Below are 24309 nucleotides of genomic sequence, written 5' to 3'. Positions count from 1 at the left end.
AACATCAACATTCCATGTATAATTACATGAAGACATTATTCAAATATGAAGATACTCATCTCACTTTTAAAGATTTGTGTACAAATATTTTTACCTGATTAAACATTTTAGAGCTTGGCATATCTAGAAACGTACATTAACGTTCAAAAGTTTTTTTTTTTGTTTTTTTTTTATGTTTTTATGCTATTTGATCCAAAATACAGCAAAAACACAGCACATGGTATAAAAGTTTAGGGTTAGTACAATTTTTTTTCGTTTTAAAGAAATGAAAGAATTAATAGATTTAATAGAATTAATTAATTTCTATTTCAGAGAGTATGTTCTTTTAAACTTTCTTTTCATCAAATAATCTTGAACAAAAATTGTACATAACTGTTTTTCAACTTTGTTCATAAGAAAGTGTTTCTTGAGCTTCAAATCAGCATATTAAAATAATTTCTGAGGGATCATGTGACACTGAAGACTGGAGTAATGATGCTGGAAATTCAGCTTTGCATCACAAGAATAAATTAAATTTTAAAATATGTTCAAATATAAATTAGTTAAATTGTAATAATATTTCACATTATTATTGTTTTTGCTGTATTTTGGATCAAATAAATGCAGCCTTGCTGAGCACAAGACTTCTTTTAAAAACATCTTACAGATTAAACTTTTGAACAGTAGTGTATATCCAAAAATGCCCAATGGAATTGTAAGATTTTTTTAATTTACATGTCAAGTCACATATCCTGGGTTTTCAAGACAGTGGAATCCTGGTTGAGGGAATTTAAAACAATAAAATATTTTGTTGTTGTTGTTTTTGCATATTTTAATACTTGTTTTGTCTTATTCTAAAGCCATCTTGGGGTCCACTTGGTTTACTGATGCCCCCATGGGCCCGCCCCCCTGGTTGAGAACCACTGTTTTAAAAGATTGTTTTGAAATGTCATAAAAGTAGCAGTAATAAATAGTAAAATTACCTCTTATTTAGAAATATCCAAAACAGATTCTCTGATGTTTCAATATTTTTCAGTGCAAGTCTATGTCAATGCTGGCCTGACCTGTTGTTCTGTAATGGTCTCTATCAAACACACACTAACACTGACTCTGTTCTGCTGTGTGTGTGTGTGTGAAGGTCGGCTGTTCTGGGTTGAGCTGACACATTAACAAAGAGACAGACTCTGAGGTCAGACAGCTTGAAAACAAACACTGCTTATTTCCCCCCCTCTTGTTTCCCTTGTTAAGTTAATTAAAAGAAAGAGGAAATGAAAAAGAAAAGAAAAATGCAATTTACATCTGCACAAATTTATACAGAACAATACATTAATTTACAAAAAAAAATATATATATATATTGTGTATGACATAACCACACAAATTGGGAAATTAAGTGAACAAAACTACTACGGCATTTACATGCAGACCTGATGCAGACATTACAGAATCTTCTCTCTTTTTGTATGGTCTGTCTTGCGCCTACGTAAGATTCCATAAGCCAATCAGAAGCCGCGACATGCTCGTGACGTGGTGATACAATCTAAACACGGAAGAATGATACATGGTGAGGTGGGCGATTCTGAATCGCAAGGAGAAGTTCTTGTTATTGTAATTTTAGTCCTTAGCATTTTAAACTGCTCTGCGTGCTAACATATAAAAAGCACCATTGTATCTAACCATATAACTTGTTAATGATGTGCATGAGCTGCAATGTGTGAGACTGTGGTTACAGCTGAGTGTGAAAATTCAAAGTAAAAGTCTTGTTTTTTAATTTCACTTAGTTGCTCGATTGTTTCTAAATAGACTCGTGCTAACTGATGTGCAGATGGCAGAGATGGAGGACTGTGAAGGAGTGATTGCGACAGAGCGTTATGGCTCACAGGAGTCTTGGAAATACCTGTTGAAGGATAGGAGGATGAAGAGACAGAAGGATGCTATGGACGGCAGACTTGCGGGAAATTCAATCTCTGGCGTGTTTAAAGTGCGTGACTCGTTCAGAAAAGCATGAAAGTCTTTCAGAACCTATGAATAAAAATAAAAAAAATAACTGTGAGACGTCACTAACTGATCTCTCCTCTCCCAGAGTGTTTTCCTGCCACAGGGATATCCTGAGAGTGTCAGTGAGGATTACTTACAGTATCAGCTCTGGGACACTGTGCAGGTACGTGTCACATGGATCTGACACTCGTATGTCTTTTTTTCCCCATTAGCCAAACATCTAATCATACCATCATTGTTCAGTATCAATCCTTAAAGAGTCCCTGTGGTGAAAACCAAGTATTTAATGTTGTTTATATGTCTATATGGTGTTTTTAAGATGCTTTAAGACAAACCATGTGCAAAGTCATCGGTCAACACCATTGTTGAGTATTTTCTCCTTAAAGTTGCAGTGGAAAAAAAGACGCGGTTTGAAATCGTCGGTGTTTCTTACGTCACAAACTACCTTGTAACCAATCCCGTCACGACTCACGAGGGGGGCGGGTTTTGCATATCATTAACTGCTGCGGAGCAGTGAAGTTTCAAGAGAAGCTAGGGTATCCTGGCTTATTTTTCTGTTGATATGAAAAATTGGATACATTGAGCAATATAGCGGATTAATTACCTATATGATGTTTATTACGATGTTATGACAAACTATATTTCTTTCTCCACTGACGTTCTAAGTTTTTCAAATCGTTTGTAAGGATGCTGATGTTTAGAAGGTAACTGTCTGACTCTGAGATGGTGAACGGCAACATGGTTTGTGTAAAATTAGCAACACGTTATTAGCTGTTTGATAACGTAGTCAAGCAAAAGGATTATTACCATTATGTGTTCGACGTTGTAGAGAGCGATACATAAAACGCATTACCATTCTGATACATTTAAGTATATAGACAGCCTGTATAATTCACTCTTCCACTTCTTCTGAATCAGTTTCTGATTCAAACTTAATGGCTGAATGGAACCAGTATTTACAATTGCCATTGTGCAGCGTTTACTAACCAAGTGGATCAGGTATTCTGAGCTGCTATAAGTGAGTGGAGGCGGGGGCCAATTTGCATATTCATAGATCCACGTATACTAAATGATGAAAGGGTGTAGAGTTACATTCAAGCTACTTGAAGGCATGACTAAAAAATTTTCACAGAAAAAAAAAAACCGTTTAAATGTGTAGTTTTATATAAAATATATTCACATACACTAGCATCATAGCACTGTCTTTTGTTTTCCAAGGCATTTTCCAGCTCTCTGTCTGGTACACTCGCTACTCAGGCTTCACTGAGGGGTGTTGGGGTTGGAAATCAAGAAGCAACGGTTGCAGCTGCTACAATAACATGGCTGCTTAGGGGTATGTGCATGAAGTACTGATGTTTATTTCTCAAATGCTCACTTTTCTGACCATTTTCTCTCTCATTGTTCAGATGGAACAGGGATGCTGGGAAGAATACTTTTTGCCTGGCTCAAAGGGTAATATTTCGCCAGACATTTCAGATTGTAAATATGTTTTGGTTTATAGTATTTAATTGTTACCCTGTGTTTCAGGAACAAGTTAGATTCTGAAGCCAAAAAATGGAGGTATACAGTATACTAGGGACTTTTAAAGTTTTAGTTTGAATAACCATTTTATTGTAATACTTTTCTTAAACGCTTTCAACATCATAGATATGTCTTTTCAGGCTCTTCGCTGACATTCTTAATGACGTGGCAATGTTCATGGAAATTGCAGCCCCTCATTTCCCTCCTTTTTTTATTCTAATCGTCTGCATTGCTGGTATATTTAAGGTAAAATATTAACAGCATCTTGCTCTAAATGTTAACATGACTGTTCCTAAATCATCATTTGATAATGAATATCTAGGGTTATTCTTTGATTCCTGTCATTCCAGTCCATTGTAGGAGTTGCTGGTGGAGCAACAAGAGCTGCATTAACTGTCCATCAAGCTCGCAGAAACAACATGGCTGATATCTCTGCTAAAGATGGGAGCCAGGTTAACACTCAATATCTCTCATATACTAAATACTATACTAAACTAAACTATAAACTATACTAAATTTGCTAATTTCTTTCTTGATTTTCCCAGCAAATTTCCCTCTTAGTGTGGGAAATTGATGTCATTATCTGTGTCAGTGGTGTCATGTATCAATGTATCATTTCTCCGCCTTTCTTTCCTGATAAGGAAACCCTGGTGAACCTGGCAGGACTGCTAGTCAGCCTGGCGCTCATCCCACTTGTAACAGATAACCCATTGTGAGTAACACCCTGGTATGTAAGCCACGCTGTAAATTAAGTGTGTGCCAGATACTGTACTGATTTGTGCTCTTTCATGCAGGTTGACATTCATGCTGTTCTTCCTATTCACTGTTCTCCACCTGTTTGCCAATTACAAAGCTGTTCGTTCGGTTGTAATGGAAACCCTTAACGAGGCTCGCTTGTCCATAGTCCTCCATCGGTACCTGCTGAATGGTCAAGTGCTCAGTCCAGTGGAGGCCAATCAAAGGGAGCCTGTGTTCTTGTGTATGGCCTTAAAACCTAATCACCTTTTCTCGTTCTTTTAAGGATTAAAATGATTTGGGTCAATCATTACGCATCTAATCAACAAAATGCTCTCTCTTTTCGCAGCACTTGGAAGGACAGTTCCCATCAAGATGGGTGTGAGGCTTGGAGACATTGTTCAAGAGTGCGTTCATCTGCTTTTAAACACTGTTTTAGATTCATTCACTGAATTAGAAAGGATATATATTTTATTGTTGTAAAAACACTAGTGGCTGTAAATGATGTCTTTATGACTTAAAGGCCAGGAGAACTGCAGCTGGCGTTGAAGAACAACAACAAACCGTATCTCATTGGAATCAAAAATGGTACCAAAAAACTCCCCAATTATGCAATACGAGTAGAGGCAGACATAATAACATGGCCTAAAATTATATGAGTCAATTTATGCTTAACTGTTACTCAGGCAAAACAATGACAGATTTATGGGATGTGTTTTTCTTGCCAGCTACCGTCTGTGTTTGTCTGGGAAGTGATGCGTCTGTGCATGATGAAATAATGGCAGCATGTCAGGCCTTGTGTCTCCGTAATGTGCTGCACAATGATTCCTCTCTGGGTGGTGCGCTCAAACAGCTCGCGAACACTAAGGGTGAGCGCTTGTTCAATCGTGATCTGGTTCTGAATAGCGCTTGCTGATGATAGCCTCTTTTCTGACACTGGGTTTTATTTTCCAGACCCATGGGAGTTAGTATCGCAGAGTCATAAGATGATTGATCAAATTTTCTACACATTTCTAAAAGGTAAAGAGTTGCAGGTTGTAACAAAAAGAAACGTTTTATTTGCATTCAGAGACAAAATGTTATGGGAAATGTCTTTTGAAATTCATAATGGTCTGTTCTGCTTCTCTCTGTCAGAACTGGATCAAGCGAAGTGGCAGACAGACCGGACACTATTGGACTGGAACGAGTGGCGTGTCGAATGGAGGAAAAAGAGAAGCTGAGGCAAATTGTTAAAAAAAAGTAATGGGTGATGTTTTTTATTTCCAATGAAATTCACTGTGGAAAACAAAACCACATGTAAGAAATTTCAAACAGTTATTGTAAAGAAAAAAAACCCTACAAGTTTACACTTCTGTTTGTTTTTCTTTGAAAGTAATACTTGTATTCAGCAAAGATGCATTAAACTGATCAAATATGAGAGTAAAGACTTCTATTTCAAATAAATGCTGTTTTTTTTTTCTGTTCATCAAAGAATCCTGAAAACGTTTATCACAAAAATGTTGTTTTCAACATTGAAGACAATAATAAATGTTTCTTGAGCAGCAAATCATCATATCATGCTTTCTGAAGGATCATGTGACACTGAAGATGGAGTAATGGCTTTGTCATTACAGGAATAAATCACGTTTTTAAATATATTCAAATAGAAAACAGTTATTTTGAAATTGTAATAATATTTGCACAATATTAGTTTTTACTTTGTTTTGATCAAATAAATACTTGTTGAGAATAAGACACTTCTTTCAAACAACATTAAAAAAATCAAGAACAAGAATCCAGTGTTCTGCACTTTAAACGTTTTGAGTTTTACCACATATCTATTTTCCTTTGTTGGTTTTTATCATTATAAATGTATCATATTTTAGCCACTGATAATGATTTGGTATTTATTTCAATTTAGTCTGATGCAAAACAGTTGGCAATGCATCATATTAATGTGGGAGAAATCAATCATATTGGTGTAATTGTCATTTTGAGAAATTAACGAATGTTGTGATCCAAAGTCAGCATGCAAAGTTATACAGTCGTGGTCAGAATTATTGGCACCCCTGGTAAATATGTAAATAAATCTGCATTGTTTATCCTTTTGATCGTTCATTCAAAATATCTGCATAAATCTAACCTTTAATTGAAGTAAAAGAATTTAAAGTGGTGGGGGGGATCACATTATGAAATAAATGTTTTTCTCCAAAACACGCTGGCCACAATTATTGATACCCCTAGAAAATATCTCTGAAGTATATTCCCATTAATATTTTTAGTACACCAGGTTGACTAAGAACATAAAATTGTCCAGCCATGTCTTCTGGTTTCACAGGAGTTTAAATATGAGGAAACACAAAGGCCAAATTCCCTTAATCATTCATCACAATGAGTAAAACCAAAGAATATAGTTCTGATGTGCATCAAAAGATTGTTGAGCGTCACACATTAGAAAGTGGCTGTAAGAAAATAGCTAAAGAATTGAAAATCCCCATTTTGACCATCAGGGCAATAATTAAGAAGTTCCAAGATGTTACGAATCTGCCAGGAAGAGGACGTGTGTCTATATTGTCTTAATGCACGGTGAGGAGGAAAGTTTGAGTGGCCAAAGACTCTCCAAGGATCACAGATGGAGAATTGCAGAGATTACTTGAGTCTTGGGGTCAGGAAGCCAAAAAAAAAAAAAACAATCAAACAGCACCGACATCCTCACATGTTTTTTGGGAGGGTTTCAAGAAAAATCCAAAAATAAACCAGCATATTCAGTTCTCAGATAGGACTGGAACTTCAATGGTCTGAAAAAAAAGAGCTTTTTGGCAGCAAACACAATAGAAGTTATAGGGATAAACAGGGATAAAAAGTACCCCATTCCCACGGTTAAATATACTGCAGGATCTTTAATGTTTTGGGTGCCTATTTTTTTTGCTGGAGATCCTGGACATCTTGTTCAGATACATGGTATCATGAATTCTAGCAAATACCAACAGATACAAAATATAAACCTGACAGCTTCTGCTAGAATGCTTATAATGGGTCGTGGTTGGATCTTCCATCAGGACAATTATCCAAAACAAACATCAAATGAAGCTTCTGTAATGGCCATCCCAGTTCACTGACCTGAACCCTATAGAAAATGAGTGTGAACTGAAGAGGAGAGGCACCAACATGGATCTGGGAATCTGAAGGATCTGGAGAGATACTGTATGGAGGAATGGTCTCTGATCTCTTGTCAGGTGTTCTCCAAACTCATCAGGCATTATAGGAGAAGACTCAGAGCAGTTATCTTGGCAAAAAGTATTTAATAAAAGTGTGCCAATAATTATGACCAACATGTTTTGGAGAAAAGCATTCATTTCATAATGTGATTTACCCCCCACTTTCAACTATTTTTCTTCAATGAAAGGTTGGATTTTTGTACAATTTTTCCAAAATATCAAAAGGATAAACAATGCAGATTTATTTTTACAGCAGTCTTTGATTATATTTACCAGGGGTGCAAATAATTCTGACCAGCACTGTATAAATGCCCTTATCATACTGCAGCCAGCAAAGATACATGCTGTGAATTTAAAGCTCACAGGGCTGCTCCATAATGAACCTTCCTCAAGTGTCTTCTGAGATTCTCTGTTCGGTTGAACCGCCGTCCGCAGAGAGAACAGTTAAATGGCCTTTCTCCCGTATGAATGCGCTCATGCTTTTTCAGATCGGCTAAACGACTGAACCTGAACATACAGCACTTGCAAACAAAAGGTCTCTCATTTGAATGGCATACAAAGTGAGCTCCGAGGCTGGAGGGCGTCGCGAACGTCTTACCGCACACGTGGCAGCTGTGCAGAATCTCCCTGCTCTCACTCATGCAGGGGGCACTGTGAACATCCCCCGTGTGGACCGTATTCTCTACCCGTGACCTAAGAATGTGTTTAGAAGTAGAATTTAGTAGTTTACAAGGTTGGTTATAATCGACAATGCTGTCAGAAAAGGTGGAGACAGGCTGCAGGTCGTGTTCATTTGCTAGAGGAGCATCCTGCATGGGAACAACAGGAGCTTGTGTTGTCGCATTGTCTGTCTCCTCCGTGACAGAACATTCCGGAAGCTCTGATTTAGATTCCACCTTGATTTTGTTGGAGCCCAATGGGGTCTCAGTGTTGCTGGTTGCTGGAGTCTCTCTGCTGCCAGATGAAGGGTTGGGGACTCTTCTCGGAGGGCTACTCTTAACCCTGGAGAGGGGTCTTTGATTCGTCAAAGAGTAGTCACAGGTCCCTTGCAGAAAATGTTGTTGGTTGTCAACAGTAATATCATCTAAAACTAGCTTTATATGAACAGGATTGTCACTCAGAATCTCCTCACTCACTACTGAATCTCCATGATGAACGAGATCTTCCTGCACATGATCCTCCCCTAAATGAGGCTCATATGTGGGAAAAGAGACTTTCAGGACTTTATCTAAAATATAAAAGAGATTGACTGAGAAATTGTATATGACAGTAAATAGACAAGTTAATTCAAGAACTATAAGCTGTTCATAACATCACCTGAAGCCCCAGCCGTCCTCTCCTGGAGTTCTTTTAACTTCTGCTGGAGGTTCTGATTCTCCAGGCGTGTTCTGGCAGACTCCCTCTGATACTCTAACATAGCCTGACCCATGAGCTGCAACACCTCCTGTACAGCAGCAGTGAGGAGCTCAGCTACATTTGTGACGAGGAGATCCATCTGTGACATTTTGTTAGGACCTGCTCAGAGAGAAAACAAGCTAAAGGTATAGTTCTCCCAAAAACGAAAATTCTGTCATCGCTTACCCACCCTCATGTCATTCCAAACACGTATGAATTTCTTTTGTGGAACATAAAAGAAGATTATGCTGACAAGTGTGGTTTTTTTTTTTTTGTTTTTTTTTTCATGATTGTCCAAAACTGTTTGGTGACCAACATTGTTAAAAATATAACCTATTTTATGTTCAGCAGAAGACAGAAAGTCATACATGATTGGAACGACTTGAGGAAATAATGACAGAATTTTCATTTTTGGGTGAACTATCCCTTTAATGAATCTGCCTCTAAACCATAACAATGAATAATAGAATGACAACTATGTTACATAAAAATTTGGTACTGTATATAATTAATACATCAAAATTAAAATGACACAATAACACCTACCTTTCTGTTCTCAAGAGCAATGACAGACTAACGTGAATCCTGAAGCTTCAGACTGTCCGCGAGCTAAACCGTGAACTAACGTCCGGGAACAAGAGGTCTTTCATGATATTTATATCTTCATACTATGTAATTTTTATTCTACAGCATAACGTCGAGACTGACTGTGATAACAATGACGGAGTGTCCATGTTGTGAAAACGCTGGTTGGTGGCGTACTACTTCCTTTACTACGAGCGCGCACTGTTTCCTGTGTGTGTTGCCAAATATTTGATATCGCGTTAACTTACCCGTTTACTGTTTCTATGGCTACAACCAATGACCTGTTTGAACATGTTTCTCTGGCAAGTGAAGAGACCAAAAATGGGTGAACTGTCATCATTTACTCGTTTCATACCTTTCTTTTGTTAAAAAAAAAAAATTATATTTCAGTGTTTTTTGTTGTTTTTGGTCCAGACAATGGCAGTCAATGGTAACTAAAAATGTTTGGTTAGGCAAGGCAATTTTATTTATATAGCACATTTCATACACAATGGTAATTCAAAGTGCTTTACATAGAAGTAATTAAAATAATCAAAAAAAAAAAAAATAAGAATAGTTTATAATAAAAAGGAAAGGACTGGAAAAACAGTCGGACGAACAGTGGCACAGTGATCATTCAGTAAATGCACAGCTAAACAGAAGTGTTTTGAGTCTGGATTTGAACATAACAACCGTAGGAGCTCATCTGATCTCCTCTGGAAGCTGGTTCAGCTGCGGCTGGCATAATAGCTAAAAGCGGACTCACCATGCTTTGAACCCTTGGTATTTCTAGCTGATATGATCCTAATGATCTGACTGATCTGTTAGGTTTATATTCAGTGAGCATATCTGCAATGTATTGAGGTCCTAAGCCATTGAATGATTTATATACCAGTAATAATACTATAAAATCAATCCTAAATCTAACTGGGAGCCAGTGTAAACACCTGAGGACTGGTGTATGTTCATATTTTCTGGCGGCAGCGTTCTGTATGAGCTACAACTGTCTTCTGGTGTTTTTGGGAAGGCCAGTGAGGAGTCCATTACAATAATCCACCCTGCTGGTGATGAAAGCATGCACAAGTTTCTCTAAGTCTTGACTGAAAACAAAGCATCTAACTCTTGCAATATTTTTCAGATGATAGTATGCTGATTTAGTTATTGCTTTGACATGAATACTGAAACTAAGGTCTGACTCTAGTGTCACACCAAGATTCCTGACTTGATTTTTAGTTGTTTGACCCCTAGAGTGAAGGTATGCGTTCACCTTGAGAACTTCATCTTGTTTCCAAACGCAATGACTTCAGTTTTGTCTTTGTTTAACTGAAGAAAGTTTTGACACATCCAACTGTTGACTTCATCGATGCATTGGCACAGGGAGTCAATGGGGCTGTAATCATTAGGCGATAGGGCTAAATAGATCTGTGTGTCGTCTGCATAGCTGTGGTAAGAGATTTGGTTCTTTCTCATTATTTGGCTCATTGGGAGCATATACAGGTTGAACAGGAGTGGCGCAAGAATTGAGCCTTGAGGGACTCCGCATGTCCACTCAGACTTATGGTCTCCTATACTCACATAATAACCTCTCCCATCTAAGTATGACCTAAACCATTTTATGAAATCAGACATACTGTAGTAACTACTGTCTGAGGTTGTGGTCTGATCTGTCTGACACCCACGCAACTCAAGGATCAACTTTCTGATATTATTGATTTTCTTAAGCAAGTTACCAACATACTTCAAAATATCTTCTTTTGTGATTCATGTGGGTGAGTAAATGAGAGAATTTTCTCCATTGTTTATTACCGTAATATTTATATCCAATGAACTCACAGAGCTTCATCAATTTAAACAGTGACTAAATTTATTTTGGAGGAGAGACATAGAAAATCAAGTGCAACACATGCTACTGACATATAGTATAGTCTGTGTTAAATCCACTATGTGTCATTTACAAGTGCATCACGGTAATTCTATGAGCTAAATTAAGCTATTCTGGCTGCTCACAAATTACACACTTGCTGCAATATATAGCCAAAACATGCTATAAACTAAGCTTTCACTTAATAGTTTTTGTTGTAGACTTTTGAAAAAAAAATACGACAATGAAGGGTAAATATATCATATTTACTACATTATGTCTGTTCCAAAATACAAGTTAGTCTTACTTGAAATAATAAAATATTATTTTTTACTTGCAGTGACTTTGGCTAATGTCAAATAGGGTTGGAAATACATATCTGGTTAAGAGGAATTTAAAAAGAAACAAGAACCCAATTAGAGGAGTAAAGCTCTTCAGCTCACAAAACAGTTAGTGGCAGAAACACACAAATATATAACAGTCAAATAGTCAATTCTCTAAAATAAAGAGATGCAATTTTTTTAACTGTGACTAAAAACAACAGTAAAAACAATTGCCTTTTGAGCATCAAACACTGGTACTCAACTCAAAATAAGTTAGATGATAGGATCTCATATGCAGCAGTTCTACAATGCATGTTGAAATGTGTTAAACATGTTTCAAAAACCTAGAATAAGACAGTTAAGGTAACTCTAAATGCTAGCTGCATCATGTGACAAACACGATTCAGCTAAGATTGCAGCTTTACTTGTAACTTCCTGTAACAAGAAAATGCTTTCCTATTTGTTAAGCTTTTCCTATAGTGAGCAAGACCTGCTAAACTACAGCAAACAGGGAAGAGCATGCAGATTATTGTCTTATGTTCCTTTGGGTGGGCTCCACTTCAAGGCCGTAGGGTCAATAGTCTTGCTGCTTCCACGTTTTGCCTCTTTGGTTTTCCAATCATCAATCAGATCCTAAAGATCATTCAATCATTTAGATGCATTAGAAACCACTAAATAAGATTCAAATAATAAACCTATAATTCATGTTAACAGTCAGGTACTAAAATCACCACAGGCATTACATTACAATTACCTGTCTTTTTAAGATCAGGTGCTTCCCTTTCCAGTACTTCAGCATCTGGAGTGACTGTAAAGTGCTGACAATGTCAACAGGATTGACAGCTGTTTCTTGACTGATTTCTGCTCCCAAGAGTTAATATTTGAGAAAGAAAGAAAAAAAAAATCACTATTCAGTATTAAATCTTTATGATAAGCATAAAAGAAAATATGTTACCGTTCAAAAGTGTGGGGTCGCTAAGATTTTGTAAAATCATTTTTCATCATTACTCCAGTCTTTAGTGTTAGAAATCATTCTAATATGATGATTTGATGCTCAATATGTTTTATTATTATCAATGTTGAAAACAGTTGTGCTGCTTAATATTTTTGCGGAAACCAGAAATGCTTTTTTCCCAATCATTATTGTAACATCACTACTATCACTTTTGATCAATTTAATGCATGCTTATAATGTCTTTCTTTCTGACCCCCAATTTTTGAACAGTAGTGCGTGTAACACTAAGTACCTTTAATGGAGATTTCTTTGCCCTGGAAGTTGTGCAGGTAGCGCAGGAGCACTTCTTTCCAGTAGCTCCTGTAACTGATGAGGCCGAGATCAGAGAGAGGCCGTTCAGGAGAGCCAACCTTCTCCTCTACTTTGGACAGCAAGTAACCTGTGCAGATACCAGCCATTCACACACTAACATGTTCATCTCTTCCATTAATTACAGCATCCAAAAGTGCACGTGACCACACAGTAAAGGAAGTTTGCCTTTTTTTTTTAAAAAGTCTGCTTTTAAAAAAATAACATAACATAAATTATGTAATCTGTGGTTGCAATTGTAAGTTTAAAACCACCTATTTGCAAGACCGATCTTTTGTTTAAGCTTAAACACAGGAATAACAAAACGTAGATATAAAAGGTCTAGATCTACTGCACTCACTGAAATCAATCAGCATCTTGCCATAACCCTGCCTCATATACTGTGGCATGGTCAGGATGCAGGAGACATTGTAGTTCAGGAATGAATTCTTTTCCTAAATCCAAATACGTATTTTGATTACCACAAAACCATCACTTGCAAGGTAACTGAAGTTTGTGGTGCACCGGATTCACTAACAGAGTACCTTGGAGAAGTATCCTACAAGATGGCAGCCGGTATTGTCAGCTTCAGTCATCACATAGAAGAGGAACGGCTCCACGTCGTAGTACAGTGTTTTGTGGTCCAGGAAGAGTTTGGCAAGCAGACACAGGTTTTGGCAATAAATCTAAAAAAAATAAATTAAAAAAAAGCCAGTGTCAGTGAGCCAGAATCACAAATTAATATGTGGACTGTCTGATATTTGATAATCAAGAGTCCTGGTGGAAGGTCTACCTTGTTCTTCTTGCCATCCACTTCAAAAACAGATATAGCCCCCTTTCTGTAAATCTCATCACCTGGTGGATGTTTCCACACACATTTGGCCTGATCGCAAGTGAAATAAGAGAGAGGTCTATGTGTGAATGCAAAAACACACACTTATCAACGTAATGATTTAGAGCTGGGGAAAATGTATGAATCATAATTGGAGTCGTTGTCTCCTCCTTAAGTTCAAATTTAAACCGTTATTAACTGAACATGTGGAAAAGTTACCATGTGACGTCGCAAAATAGTCTGACTCTTCATGTATTTTAGGCAGAACTCGCACATGTAGAGACGGCCAAGGCGTGCGTACTCTTCGGGGTACGGCGAGTGGTACCAAGTGTCCAACTCGTAGCGGCCGAACACAATGGCCTTTATCATGTTGCCGCCCTCTGTGACCTGTCCCTCGAGCCGGAGTTTTTCCTGCAAGGACCAATGAAGGGTGGGAGAAACACAGGTCTGACTAGAGGAAATGACCACACTCAGTTAGAAGGAAAAAACCCTGAGGCCTACCACAGAAGATTCACATGTGAGTGAGGAGGTTGAGACATACACTACCGTTCAAAAGCTTGGGGTCAGTATGATTTTTTTTTTAAAGAAAGAAATTAATGCTTTTATCCAGTAAGGATACATCAAATCAATCAGAAGTGACAGTAAAGACATTTACATTGTTACAATATTTCTATTTCAACTAAATGGTTTCAACTGTTTTCAACATTGATAATAATCATAAATGTTTCTTGAGCATCAAATCATCATATTAGAATGATTTCTGATGGATCATATGACACTGAAGACTGGAGTAATGATGCTGAACATTCAGCTTTGCATCACAGGAATAAATTACATTTCAAAATACATTCAAATAAAAAAGTTATTTTATATTGCAATAATATTAGGGCTGTCAAAAGATTAATCGTGATTAATCGCATCCAAAATAAAAGTTTGTGTTTAAATAATATATGTGTGTGTACTGTGTATAATTATTTTGTATATATAAATACACACACATGCATGTATATATTTAAGAAATATTTGCATACATATACTGTATATATTTATATATAATTTATATTATATATAAATATATTTTTTTTATATATAAATTACAAATTTTTCTTAAATATATACAAGCATGTGTGTGTATTTATATATACAAATTTAATTATACACAGTACACACACATATATTATTTAAACACAAACTTTTATTTTGGATGCGATTAATCACGATTAATCTTTTGACAGCCCTAAATAATATATTTGACTGTTTTTATGGCGGTTTTAAAAAAAATCTGATAAATGCAGCCTTGGTAAGCATAAAATATTTCTTCAATAACATGTACATTTTTTTACCAACCCTCAAACTTTTCAGCGGAAGTGTACATTTTCAGAGAATGTCCTAATTAATAAATGTAGAAATTAAAGTTAAGATAGAAATCAGCTGGAGAAAATAAGAAGGTGCATGTAATGTCCACTCAAGTTATTATTATTCTTTTCTCTTAAAGGAACAGCTCAACCAAAAATAACAATTCTGTCATTACTTACACACCTTCTTGTTGTTCCAAATGATTTTTTCCCCAGTCAAGCTCTAAAAGATAACGAAATACAGGTTTGAAATGTCATGGTGGTTAGTAAATGACAGAATTTCTGTCCCTTTAAGGAAAGGTGGTCTTGGCAGAACAGATAAAGTATTGTGCCCTAAAACTTTGAGTGACACTCCATGCTACAGATGAGAGAACGGCAGCAGTGTGGAGGCTACAGTGGAAGAGAGTCCAGCGGGGGCCCATTGCATATCCCAGAAATCAGTGGTGCGAAGGCTCATCCCACCTGCGATCTTTACAGATTCATGAAAATGAGAGGGGAAAGGAGAAAACAAGAGGGGCGAAAATGTGATGGGTCTTCTCTCTTACAAGATCATCCGAAGCACGTGCCTGGGCTTTTCTAAACAGCTCCAGGTCATAGTCACTTGTGATGTTCTCCAGCAGAGGCTCACGACTGCTGCCATGGGCCGGTCTGTGCTCCTGGAGGGAGTCAAACAAGAGCTAAGCGATTGATACATGAATCTGCTGAGGGATCTTTGTATATGGAGCATGTGACACCCACCATGTACTTGTCTTTTTGTGGAACAGAGTTTCTCTTCCTCCTCATCTCTGTCACCTTCTCCTTATATCGCAGCTGCCTCTCTGCCTGGGCCTGGAGGGAAGCGGTAACTCAGAGAATGTGAGTGCTAGACACTATTTAATTGACACGTAAAGTTCACTGCACATAGAACCTGAAAGTAGCTCTTAAAGAATGTCATACAACAGGGATCATTACTAGGGCACATACCGGTTCACGAGTGAGGACGTTAAAAACTTGGTGTGCTGCTTTACCTGTTGCCGGGCGGAATGACGGTTCTCATCCTGCCGCTGTGACAGCGTCCTCTCCTCCACATGTTTGTCTCGGGAGCTTGCCTTCACCTGAGTAAAATGTTTGATTTTTAGGCAAACCTTAATGTTTCAGGAAACTATAATCTGGTTAAAGGTTTCGTCGGTAACGACCCTTACCTTACACTCGTCTGCTGAGAGGTTATGGTACAGTGGACATCCAGATATTGAAAAGTGCCTTTCATGTTTCCCTGTCAGATGTCCTGAAAGAGGAATGTTTGTCAATATTTCAGTGTTTTAATACTGCATTAAAAAAGTCTGTAAACATAACAAAACCTATAAAATAAAACCACTATTAATATGTAAATGAATAACAGAAATACACTACCGGTCAAAAGTTTGGAGTCAGTGAAAGTCTTTTATTCAGAAAGGACACATTAAATTGATCAAAATGGACAGTAAAGAGATTTATGATTAAAGAATCCTGACTTTTTTTTTTTATGGTTTCCACAAAAATATCAAGCATCTCAACCGTTTTTCAACACTGATAATAATAATAATAAAGGTTTCCTGACAGGTTTCCACAAAAATATTTAGTGCAAATGTTTTGATATGATTTGATATCAACAATGATAATACTAATAGATGTTTCCAAATCAGTATATTATGATTTCTGAAGGATCATGTGACACTGAAGACTGGAGTAATGATGCTGGAAAATCAGCTTTGTCATCACAGGAATAAATCGCATTTTAAAATATATTAAAATAGAAAACAGTTATTTCAAATTGTAATAATATTTCACAATACTCCTGTTTTTACTGTATTTTGGATCAAATAAATGCAGCCTTGGTGAGCATTACAGATTTATTTAAAAAATGTTTGGACCCAAACTTTTGAACGGTATTGTAAATATTCTTATAAATTAAAATAGAGGACCTGAAATCCAATTACCAAGTGAATTACAACCAGGTGTGGGGCACTTCATGTTAAAGTTGTAGCTCTCATGAAAGCGCCGTCTTTTGGGCCGGTGAGCAAGGCCGGATTCTTTCAGTGATAGTTCCTTGGCCAGGCTCTCATCATGAGACACATTTGGGCTGGACATGTCAATGTCAGACTCAGAGGAAGGAGCATTGCCTGTGGGCGTTCTGGGTGGGGACTCATCATGGTCTGCGCTTTGCTTAATGTCTGGATGACCAACACAACAGAAAACCGGACCGTATAAAGTCTAGGAATGTGATAAGGTATATTCTAATCATTACATGAAAACTAAATATAAATGAAAACTGTATTAAATGTGTAACCAACTACAGAGGAAAGGGAGGATGAAACAATGTCATAACAAGAGGGGGTAAAAGTGAAAGTATAGCTAACTACATACAGTACAAACCACATCTCTTGAAAGTTAGGATTATAATATTGAACATATTTATCAGTAATCTACAGTATAAATCAATCTTGTAAAAAAAATGGATTTAATAATTATAATAAAATGTTGATTGTCGTTGTCCTATAATTTCATGGCAATATTAGCAAAAAGACAAGTCTACAGTTTTTTATTTTCTCCAGACAAATGTAATACATTTTTCAACTTTTAAAATTAAGTCAAATTTAACTAACTTCAAAAGACGGAATGCCTTTGAAATGCAACATATGGTAGTTTTATTAATGCTTGAGACAATTTTTTTTTAAAACAATTAAACTGAGTTAACTATTTTAGGGTGTTTGTTTGTTTGGGTGGTGCATATGAATTCAAATTATAGCAAATGACAATGGAAAAAGTAGGCAAAAGCCACAGAATAACATGAAATGAGATATGCATTACTCGAAATAATAATTTTTTTGCAGCTTAACAAAAAATTATGAAAATGATATAAACTGCCGTTCAAAAGTCTGGGGTCGCTGAGTTTTTTTATGTTTTTGAAAGAAGTCTCTCATGCTCACCAAGGATTCATTTATTTGATTAAAAATACAGTAAAAACAGAAATATTGTTACAATTTGAAATAACTGTTTTCTATTTTAGTATATTTTAAAATGCGATTTATTCCTGTGATGACAAAGCTGATTATCCAGCATCATTACTCCAGTCTTCAGTGCCACATGATCCTTCAGAAATCATAATATACTGATTTGGAAACATTTATTCGTTTTATCATTGTTGATATGATCAATTATCAAATTATATGAAACCATTTGCACAACTTAATATTTTTGTGGAAACCGTGATACATTTTTTTTTCAGGATTCTTTGATGAACAGAAAGTATTTATTTTTAACAGCATTTATTTAACATAGAAATCTTTTGTAACATTATAAATGTAACTTCTGATTAATTTCATGTATCCTTGCCAATACAAGTATTCATTTCTTTCAAAAATTGTATCTAACTGACCCCCAACTTTTGAATCTTAAGAGAAAACCTGTGAGAAAACTCATGTTGTGTGAAGTTAACATGTTGTATGAACTCTGACTTGTCATTAATAAAAATAAAAAAAGAGCAAATGAAGAGAAGCACATGTGAGCAGAGCTAAGCATGGAGATACTCAAATGAGAGAAGGCATGAGTGAAGAACCATGCGGTTTTCTCCTCCTACCCCTCTCTGAGATTTCCCCATGCTGCTCCGTGTCTGAGCCAGAAGAGCGACTCTGCCTCAAGGGGTATTTCTTGGGCGAGACAGTCACCCCCTGCTGTTGACTACGAGTCACACGGCGGGTGGAATAGTTCACCACCTCCTCTGAAACCGGGGCAGAAGTGTTCCCCACAGGACTGGAATCTAGAAACAAAGCTCTCAGGTTTGTTCGTTCATTCTTTTTTTTTATCTCCACCAATCACGCTTTCTACCAGTCAAACCATCACCTATTGGTGCAAGATTACAATTATATTTTTATGTTGAGGCAAGTAAAATCACATGATAATGTCATAATTCCTACAGCCCAATGAAAAAGTAAATCACACTTTTACAGAAGAGCTCTTAGTAAGTCATATAGCAACGGCTGCTCTCTCGTGTCCTACCTTGCGAGTTGCGGCTGAGTCTCAGAGAGGATCGAGTGAGTCGGGTGTTTCTAACCGTGTGGGTGTCACTCTCTGAGCTGTCTGTGTGCTCAGCGGAGAAATCTGAATCCTCTGTACCTTCAGAGCTACTGCCCGCATTTTTCTAAGAGTCAGAAACATCAAAAACCTTTTGGTCACTGAATACAAAATGTATCTTTTTATTGTTATACAGACACTGATTCATATGAAATAAAATTACCTTTAAAAGGATGGCAAGTTTTTCATGAAAATGAATACTTAATTCAGTTAATTAGAGTAACTTAACTGTAACAAAAAAAAAAAAAAAAAATCTAATGGTTCCACTTGACCTGTGACAATGACCAAGGTGAGTTTCTCCTTATGTTTCCTCAATTTAATCACACAAACCCTGGGGTTTCAACCAGGGGTCCCAGTAGGTGCTCCACAGGGTCAATTCATTCTTAGTATGTAGTTATATATGTTTATATTCTTAATAAAACTTAAGAATATTAAATGTATTACATTATCTTCAATAACAGAAAACTATATTAATAAAGTGTTACTGAGCTTTTTTTACACTGGGGTCCCTGACTTGAAGGAATCAAAATATTTTAACTAGATTAATATAGGCTAAAGATGTTGGTGTACACAATGAACCAAAATCTAATAAAAATGCCATGGGCTCTGATGCTTCAAGTCCGGTCAAGTCACCTTTATTTATAAAGCACTTTTTTATTCAATACAGAGTGTTTACAGTGATAACAGGAAATGATGCATTTCGGCTGTTGTTCAGTTTCATTGTAAGGTCAGAACAATCATACAAGTACAGTCAGATCAATCATATTGCTGAATATATTAAGTGTCCCCAACTAAGCAAGCCAGAGGTGACAGTGGCAAGAAACCCAAACTCAGAGGTGACAGAATGGAGAAAAACAATCTTGGGAGAAACCAGGCTCAGTCTCTTCTGGCCAATGAACGAACACAGTGTGATTGTGATTCAGGCTGCATCACAAGTCAGAATCATTATTTTGGGTGAGCTGCAATGCATCATGAATCCTAATACCACAGCAGGAATATTCACAAGAATATATTATCCTGATAGTAAATATTGCATTATCAGCACGAATAAAAACATTAGATATTAGGTAATTACAATGACTGTGAGAAAAATGACCACATTTGAGCCATTTTCCTTGCATCACAAAAATACAACTCTGTCTGAACTGATGTGTGTGATAGGCTATGTGACGGTATTTTATATAGGCTATAAGCTTAAAATATATAAACATTTAATTTGTATTTTTATAAAGTGTTTGTGCTTATTAAAGGCTGGAAATATCGTATTATGTAATTACACAGAAATGTTCCAATTAACTGGTACATTTCGAGCCTAAACTTTAAAGTTTTGACTACCATCTACACATTCCCCGCACAAACAAATTAACTTGAAAAATCATGACAGTCATTTGCAAAGGATGACTGCGACGGCGCTCATGCAAACTGCTGGATCTCGTGATGACACACACACACACACACACACACACACACACACACACAGGTGAGTGATGCGAGCGCTATATGAGCATGTACGCAGCGCAGCTGGCCTTCTTCATACCTTCCGCCGCGGCATAGCGCTTATCCGCGACTCTCCCTCACTGCATCCGATACACACGGGTTAAATTTGTGCTTGGTTTCTTCATGCAGTTAGATCGAACAAACTTGTTGAGGGCGGCATATGTGATGCATTCCAGTGGAATTGAGGGAAACATTAATCAGGTGTAAGGAAACTGTTTCATCACAGACAGTCACGGGTCATGACTGCGCGCGCCTGTTGTTTACATCCTCCACTTCCGGTAGAAAAATGTAATGTAAAGGTCTCACGGAAAATGATAAGCACGAGGAAGTAACTATTGCATTAAATACATATGGACGATTTGTTTATAGTTATTCTATTTTTTTTCAACAGATTACAAACGCCTATCAAGTAAAAACATAAAGAAAAATATATTTCTTTACCGGTGTGCAGTTCCTCTTTTAATACTTCTGTCGCTAGATGGCGATACTGAGTCGTAATGTCACTGATGAAGACATGTTGTCCATGTCGTCTATTTATGGTTTTTCACATGAGTTTGATTTTTTAAAGGGTCCTGGAACTAGATATCAATGTTAATACATTTAAAACACTTGCTTTTCCACAGTCGATGACACTTTAAAATTGTTCATTTATTATGCAAATAATATATTGTTATTATGTGCAACATATCATGGTAAATGTATGTTCAAGCTCAATTTAAAAAAAGTGTTTGATTCATATAATGGGGGTTACCAGGGCTAGTTGTAACCACTGATTGTCATTATATAGATCAATGGTTGTAACCCTTTTTACTTTTTTGTTTAGTTTATTTTTGATAGTAAATTTCTCTGTAGGCACACTGAACAAACATTTGCTTTTTATAGAGAGGTTTTATCACACCAAATGGGGTAAGTTGTCACAACTGAACCTGACATTTAACAGCCTATTTTAAGATCAATTTAAACAGTAAAACAATTATGAAACACAAACTAATTTATGAGAGCAAAATGTAACACAAACATATCAAACGATTATGTTGAATAATGTAATATTCTGCATAATAAATGTGCATACATTTTGACTGAAAACTTTATTGTTACTCAGATGTAGCCATCTGATCTTTCTTTCACAGCTCTTTCAATATATTCATGAAATATCTGCTCTAATTTGTATACATTAAAATCCAAAGCATAAAGTAATATATATCTTTTTTTTATCTAGAATAATACAAAACAGGCAATGTGAGAAATAGTAACAGTAGACTTAATTGGCAAAAAATAAAAAGTTTAATGTGCTTTCATTCTGTGGTATACATTTGCTAATGTGCTCATGCAGTAAGGTACAACACTTATTGTGGTTAGAGGCACAGTGGCGCTCTTACAGAAAGAAAGCGCGTAGAAGAGAGCATTAGTGCTAGTTGGTGGTCTGAGTGAGTCTAAGAGGCTCAGGAGTGGCAGTGTTGCTGCTGTACAGGTCAGTCTGTAAACGGCGCTGTTTCCACCACTCTTGTTTTTTTGCAGATCACCATGAATAGGCAAATGGAGGCTCAGCCCTAGGCCGAACAGGGCCCCGGTGTTGCGGAGGAGGCCAGCGAAGGGTGTGGTGTCCAGATGGACCCATTCAGACTGAATGCACCACTTCTGTGCCTTCATTAGGCTCCAGTAGGGGTCTATTGAAGCAGCATCCAACAGAGCATAAAGCCCCAGCGCAACGAACACGAGACAGAGGATGGTGTGCACATAACCCTTCAAGCTTGCTGAATAGATCCAGGACACTCTATTAAAAGCCTTGGCCACTGCTATTCCTGTATAGTGAAAGTAAACAATCGCTTAAGAAACTGTATGCTGAAACCAAGAGAAGTAAGAGATCTTGTATTAGGCAGACTAATGAAAATGAAACATATTTTTTGCAACTGACCCGAAACAACTCCAGCAAAGACCTGATGTGGGAAATGAGCTGCAATGAAAACTCGAGAAAGACTGACACACACCTGCACAGTCCAGAAAAGAGTCCAAAGAAGACCCTGGACACACCTAGTATATAGCACAAATGCAAAGGAAGAGGAAAGTGCATTATTAATATTAAACAGCAAAACAATGACATGAAGAACCTGTTATTCTCCAAAATGGCATTGAATATCTTTGTGTGAGTGAACTTGATATGGTGAAAAAACAAAGCTGCTAAGATAAATGAGTTCACAGGCTAATGAGGAATTTCCATTGGACTGGAAGCCATGCAGGGAAGATACTGTATATATTGTGATATGTTGTGCTATCCCCCAGATTTACTTTCCTTCCTCTTTATCTCATGCAGAGTACTTTATCAAAAGGGGGAAGGAAGGTTAACAGGACTGACTCTCTTACCATCTTTTTAAGGGGTCACATCCCTGCAAAATTGGCAGCAGTGATGTGATCATGGCGTAGTAAACCCCTGCAGCTCCCATCGCATGACCCGATGGACTTCCTTGAAGAGGGGACAGAATCCGTAAAACCTGTGAAATCTGCTTTTGATTTAGTGTGTTGGTTTGTCTATAATGAGAACCATCAGGAGACACTCACCAGGGCCAGTCTCGCAGGTCATGGGGAACTGTTTGATTTGTGGTAGAGTCAAGTTGCCATAATAAACAGTTTCTTTAACCCACCAATAGGGACGCTCGCCAAACATGAGCCTAATGATTTAATAAATAGATCAGATTAGAGGACATTTCATGAAGATAAATTATTTACATTACAACGAAAGATGTTCAATGTTGAGAGATTGCTTTATTTGTGATAATTCTATTATTTTGCTTTTTTCATTTTTTTCTAAAAGGGTATTCCTGAATGTTTACTGAAACAACAACATTTACCACTTACCACTTGAGGACTAAGTTGAGCCAGTCTCCCACAACAGCAACCCAGACCAGCTTCACTCCCACTGCTGATTGTAGGTGGAACCAGATGGGAAAAAAGAATAAAAAGGTTGTACGCAGGTCTGCCACAGTAGACACAAACATAAACCAGCCTTGGGCATGCCCATAATGGGTCTGCAGGTATAACGTACTGCTTATCCCATACCCATACAAGACTTCCATTACTACTATAATACAGTCTGCTATAAAACAACAGTATTATGGATCTTCATTCTCAGTCATACTGTTGTCAGTCTCGGCGAACACAATACACTATTTGTAAAATCTCATCATCTTGTTTCCAGTGACTTGAATCCAGACTGTCATCGCAACAACGACCTGCATGAATTCAGTCTGCTCCTTTTATCCATCCTCTCAGTTGCCTGGTCACTGGGCACCGCCTGAGCTTTGGACTCTGGAGTAAATAGAGGGAAAATTGTCTCTAAACATTAAACGCTGGTCATTAAAGGGGGCCTGTTTTGTGCATGTCTGTAAAGTGGCAGGTTTTGTGTGCTAAATTTAGCTCTCGATTATGAGAAAGAAACTCGCTAAATGAATGAGATGATAACATGGATAACATTGAATGACATGTGTCACATGATCTTTCAGAAATCATTCTAATATCATGATTTGATGCTCAAGAAAACATGTTGAAAACAGTTATTTACATTTTTACTTCAGGATTCTTTGATGAATACAAAAAAATCCATTTCAGATAAATGCTGTTCTTTTGAACTTTCTATTCACCAAAGAATCCCTAAAAAAATGGCACA

General features: G+C 37.0%; 4 protein-coding genes across 20 annotated transcripts; 1 reads left to right on the top strand and 3 right to left on the bottom strand.

Moving 5' to 3' along the window:
* Positions 1-1464: 1464 nt before the first annotated feature.
* Positions 1465-5986, top strand: rusf1 (RUS family member 1). Of its 6 annotated transcripts, none has more exons than XM_081362285.1 (15): positions 1465-1542; positions 1804-1959; positions 2062-2139; positions 3195-3309; positions 3383-3428; positions 3504-3536; positions 3638-3743; positions 3848-3949; positions 4139-4209; positions 4292-4476; positions 4582-4639; positions 4756-4820; positions 4961-5101; positions 5187-5252; positions 5367-5986. In XM_081362285.1, the coding sequence occupies exons 1-15, from the start codon at positions 1540-1542 to the stop codon at positions 5450-5452; spliced, it is 1311 nt and encodes a 436-aa protein (XP_081218411.1). In that variant the 5' UTR covers positions 1465-1539; the 3' UTR covers positions 5453-5986. The 6 variants fall into 6 exon arrangements, with proteins under 6 accessions (XP_081218411.1, XP_081218414.1, XP_081218410.1 ...); XM_081362288.1 differs by having other exon boundaries at positions 1499-1542; positions 1782-1959; XM_081362284.1 differs by having other exon boundaries at positions 1501-1547; positions 1782-1959.
* On the bottom strand, positions 5464-9612 carry LOC308688974 (uncharacterized protein). The gene is made up of 3 exons (XM_081362461.1): positions 9371-9612; positions 8747-8944; positions 5464-8657 (listed from the first exon to the last, which is right to left on the bottom strand). The coding sequence occupies exons 2-3, from the start codon at positions 8931-8933 to the stop codon at positions 7789-7791; spliced, it is 1056 nt and encodes a 351-aa protein (XP_081218587.1). The 5' UTR covers positions 8934-8944; positions 9371-9612; the 3' UTR covers positions 5464-7788.
* A 1884-nt stretch (positions 9613-11496) lies between these two features.
* kat7a (K(lysine) acetyltransferase 7a) lies at positions 11497-20943 on the bottom strand. Of its 12 annotated transcripts, none has more exons than XM_081362100.1 (16): positions 20689-20930; positions 19077-19218; positions 18658-18837; positions 17018-17251; positions 16244-16326; positions 16070-16156; positions 15801-15890; positions 15608-15718; positions 15247-15285; positions 13927-14118; positions 13669-13758; positions 13421-13561; positions 13237-13330; positions 12820-12966; positions 12327-12433; positions 11497-12205 (listed from the first exon to the last, which is right to left on the bottom strand). In XM_081362100.1, exons 1-16 carry the CDS (start codon positions 20701-20703, stop codon positions 12107-12109), a joined length of 1851 nt encoding a protein of 616 aa, XP_081218226.1. In that variant the 5' UTR covers positions 20704-20930; the 3' UTR covers positions 11497-12106. The 12 variants fall into 12 exon arrangements, with proteins under 12 accessions (XP_081218226.1, XP_081218230.1, XP_081218236.1 ...); XM_081362104.1 differs by having other exon boundaries at positions 15629-15718; XM_081362110.1 differs by lacking the exon at positions 17018-17251 and having other exon boundaries at positions 20689-20943.
* A 972-nt stretch (positions 20944-21915) lies between these two features.
* Positions 21916-24102, bottom strand: g6pc1b (glucose-6-phosphatase catalytic subunit 1b). The gene is made up of 5 exons (XM_081362452.1): positions 23502-24102; positions 23205-23314; positions 23010-23109; positions 22564-22679; positions 21916-22450 (listed from the first exon to the last, which is right to left on the bottom strand). The coding sequence occupies exons 1-5, from the start codon at positions 23717-23719 to the stop codon at positions 21933-21935; spliced, it is 1062 nt and encodes a 353-aa protein (XP_081218578.1). The 5' UTR covers positions 23720-24102; the 3' UTR covers positions 21916-21932.
* Between the last annotated feature and the right edge of the window lie 207 nt (positions 24103-24309).

The sequence above is a fragment of the Scardinius erythrophthalmus genome (genome assembly GCF_964197995.2).
Source record: "Scardinius erythrophthalmus genome assembly, chromosome: 1".
NCBI lineage: Eukaryota > Metazoa > Chordata > Actinopteri > Cypriniformes > Leuciscidae > Scardinius > Scardinius erythrophthalmus.
Note: the sequence above shows the minus strand (reverse complement) of the source record. Positions and strands in the feature narration are given on the sequence as shown.